Source organism: Nanorana parkeri, unplaced genomic scaffold (assembly GCF_000935625.1).
Source record: "Nanorana parkeri isolate BGI_ZX_2015 unplaced genomic scaffold, ASM93562v1 scaffold181, whole genome shotgun sequence".
Taxonomy (NCBI): domain Eukaryota; kingdom Metazoa; phylum Chordata; class Amphibia; order Anura; family Dicroglossidae; genus Nanorana; species Nanorana parkeri.
The window spans coordinates 2,113,334-2,117,273 of NW_017306449.1; the positions used below are offsets into that span (position 1 = coordinate 2,113,334).

The window sequence follows — 3,940 nt, forward strand, 5'->3', positions numbered from 1 at the left end:
TATATATATATATATATATATATATATATATAAAAACTATAATTAGTGTATTACTGTATTACAAAAAGTAAACAGCAAATGAAAGTGCTAACATTCATGCTATATAGTTATACTGAAGCATGTGCTGTGTATGTGTGCTTGAACTAGCAGAACACAAAATAAGTGTGGACAAATAAACATGACTTTTGAATCCTCCTGAATTAAGAGGACTTTAAGGGGTTAATTTACTAAAGGCAAATTGGCTGTTCACTTTGCAAGGCAATGTTTTACCTAGTTTAGTGAATGTGGTGAAGTTCTGCTGATTTTTTATCATTAAATCATGGCCGCACAAACATATTGTTTTTGTTTTTATTTTGCACTTGCACATGATTGGATACTCTTTGGAAAGTGAAATCTGATCACATTTACCAAGTGCAAAGTGAACAGCCTATTTGCCTTTAGTAAATCAACCCCTAAGTTTTTTAAATAAAGAAAATTACTCAACGTTGTAATTTCAGGATGGCCAGCAAACACAAGTGTAAACATTTGAGGACTTTCCCTTTCCTTTCAATAGGTAGATAGTGTAGGAAGGAGGATTGAAGGAAGGGGTTGTAGGAAGTGAAGTAACCAGCAGCAAGTTTTAATTAACTTGATTGTGGGATTGTTTTTGTTATCATATTAACCCCCCCATCCTCTTCACTCCATCTTGTCTCTGTATGTGACCTGTACATGAACACTTTCATCTCCCTTATCCTGCACATTGACCTTCTCATCTCTAGCCTACCATTTTATGTGACATGTACATTCATGCCTTCACCTACTCCTCCCTCTTTGTATGACCTATACATTATGTGTGGCAAAAATGAGATCAAACACAGAGAAAGGGAAAAAAAATTCTCTAAATTTTCAGGAATGGAATGGAAAATTATATTGGTCTAAAACAGGGATGTCCAAACTGCGGCCCTGCAGCTGTGGTGGAACTACGAATCCCATGAGGCTTTGCAAGATTCTCACAGCCACAGACATGACTCCCGGAGAGAGATGCTTCATGAGATTTGTAGTTTCACCACAGCTGGAGGGCCGGAGTTTGAACATCCCTGGTCTAAAATAAAGACAAGGAATTCATTTGGGTACAGTGTTGCATGTCTGAATATGTATTAGTCAAACTATCACAGCAATCACAGCACTGAAAACTGGGGGAAAAAAAGGTCTGGACAGGAAAGGCTAAAGTCTGGGAATGATCTATTTCACAGTTTAAATTTAGAATACTGACAATTTGAAGGATAATTGTCACTATCTTACAATAATGAGTAATGGATCAGTGCTTGAACCAATATATACTAAGAAATGTCAGATTTTATACGAACTGCTAAATTTCATAATACATTTGATTTATCTTCACTTAATAATCAATAATAAATATATTTTATTTATGAGAACATCACGGTTTATTAATCCTTACAATAGAGGTGTCAAAAGTTAACCCAAGTGGAAGCAAAATAATAATTTTAAACAAGCAGTATCTACACAAAAATCAAAATGCATTTACAGTTTGCTAATAGAAACAGCTATGAATGATCTATATTTTGCCAAGTGATATTGACATTCGTTGTTAACTCATTAATAACATATTGACTAGGTATTGACAGTCTACCTTAGTTTCTTTTGGCAATTATTTTATTGATTGCACTGCTAATAAGTTCCTAGAGTAAACATTGGAAACACAAAAATGCCCAATGTATGTCTTAGTTGATAACAATTTGGGCCCATTCACAATTCTGTGTTGTGGTAAGGTGTGCATTACTGCAACATCCATTGGGGTGACGTTTAAAACAAACTGCACTGCAATCCAGCAAAGCAATGCACCTGCGTTGTAGTATACCACAATGCATGGTAACACTTGGTAGTGTATTGCATTAGAAAAAAATACCAACATGCAGTTTAAGGCACGATATGGTGCATTGGCAGCCCATTCATTTTGAATGAGCTGCATTAGCGCAACACACATCAGCGTGTGTTAACATGCATCCAATAATTCACAGCAAAGATGTAAATGGGTCATTCTGAGATCCTTCCCTGTTCCTTCACAGGTGCTTCTGAACTCCTAAACTGAATCTAGTTGTGTTTGCATTCTAACTTGTATGGGAAAAAAGCAAACAAAACCTGATGTACACAAGTTTTAAAAAAAAAACAGAAAACGTCCACTAATTTCCAACAGTAAATGGAATTATAACTTTTTTTGTCCATTATTTAAAATCAATGAAATATTTTTAGTGAGTTATTACCCTATTATTATACCATTTGCTTGAATATATTTTATGAAATGTCTTTCACATATTACATATTTGTATTTTAAATGCAGATTCATAAATTCCTTCTCTAGAGCCCTGGTGCCCGAAGGTTGCATGCATGCCACAAACTTTTTCTGTGTGATCAGCCGTGTTCGGGGCAGGGTCCACCAGCTGCTGGGCACCAGTGTGGAATGGCAATGGGATGCCAAATGATTAGACGCTCTGCTCTTTTCTGCAGCCGACACTATAATGAAGCCAATAGCCATTTGAATGGGCTAGCTACTTGATGCAGTGTACTTCAATGCATAAAATGCTGCTGGAATGCTGCTCTAAGATCCCCCTGCAAACTAATGCACAAAACCTCTTACCCTGCAAACCTCCCCATCTTCATTCATTCTTGTGGACTGATGAACTCACAGCTCAAGCCCTAGACTAAGGAGTTTTTTCATGCACTTAATACTGCACACTTAATCCTCACCTTTCAGTAGTTTGTACATATGTAAATACCAGCACAGTACCCCTTCTACATTGGTAATACAAGAACTGAAAAGTTTCTGCTTATCCATTTATAATATATAATAGAAAACTTTTTTTTTATGTTTTAACATATGCTTAAAGCTGATTACATCTATATGTATATGTGAAAAGGAAAAACTTAAATTACACTGGATTTCCTTTTTAATGTCCTCTAATTTTACTGGTAGATCACTGACCTGACAACCATTAGTAAATCAAGCATTAATAAGTAAACATTTTAATGTATCTTTGCCTGAAACAGCTTCTGGGTAAAATGTAATTATAAATGAATAAACTAACTTAACCTAACACTTACGATGCAGTGTATATACCGCATTGTATGACTCATATAGTGCAATATACTCTGAGAAGTAAATGTGTTAATATAAGCTTATTAGAGGAAATCAAAGCACAGTAACCCATTGCAACAATTACCAACTATATTTTTTGTACTGTGTGCTCAAAAATCATTCTTATTTAACATTCAAAATATTATATACGTTCTCTGTTACATTATATACATTAAAAAAAACAAAAGCTCAATGTGTCACATAAATAATTAAGAATTCTTTGTGCACAAACTACTTACAATAGCTGTTGGTGTTGCAGCCAGCACACAGTAGAGCACCAGAGGGGATATGAAACTTTCATCCTCACTCCCTGGGTATGGTTTCATTAGATTTCCATCTTGGCAGAAGAAGCCTTGAATGTGCACTTGAAAGGTATCCGTACACTCAAAGTAGTATGCAAGCAGAACAGTGCCAGCCATAATGACAAGCTGAAAATAAAGCATGGCAAGTTTAAACAGACATAAACCAGAGGATTTTCCTACAAGAGAAATTTCCATTAGGCAATAATGTCCCCATCACCCAAGCAATCTTGCAATAACTGCTGTTATATTGTTTGCACATGTACAATATCCAATACATAAGCCTTTTGGCAAACTGACTTAATGAATGTGCCTAATCGAACGTGGTTTTGTGTCTGGTTCACAGAGAGATACCAGATTACGTGCCTTCAACAAATAAATAGGGCATATGAGTGTCACTAATGATACCCTGATCCCTGCTTTGACTTTGGCACTGGCTAAGTGATATCTCTTATGGGGTAACTCAATAAATTGAAAAAGGAACTGTCAAAAACATTAGCTATTT

General features: G+C 35.6%; 1 protein-coding gene across 4 annotated transcripts in view; it reads right to left on the reverse strand.

Moving 5' to 3' along the window:
• The window catches only part of PLPPR1 (phospholipid phosphatase related 1), a 105,267-nt gene that overhangs the window by 17,861 nt on the left and 83,466 nt on the right, over positions 1-3,940 (reverse strand). For 2 of the 4 annotated variants that reach the window (XM_018555005.1, XM_018555003.1), the window contains exon 3: positions 3,376-3,564. In XM_018555005.1, coding sequence (XP_018410507.1) covers positions 3,376-3,564 — 189 coding nt within the window. Of the gene's footprint in view, positions 1-3,375; positions 3,581-3,940 lie in introns of those variants that run through there. The other 2 variants (XM_018555004.1, XM_018555006.1) reach the window with 2 other exon arrangements.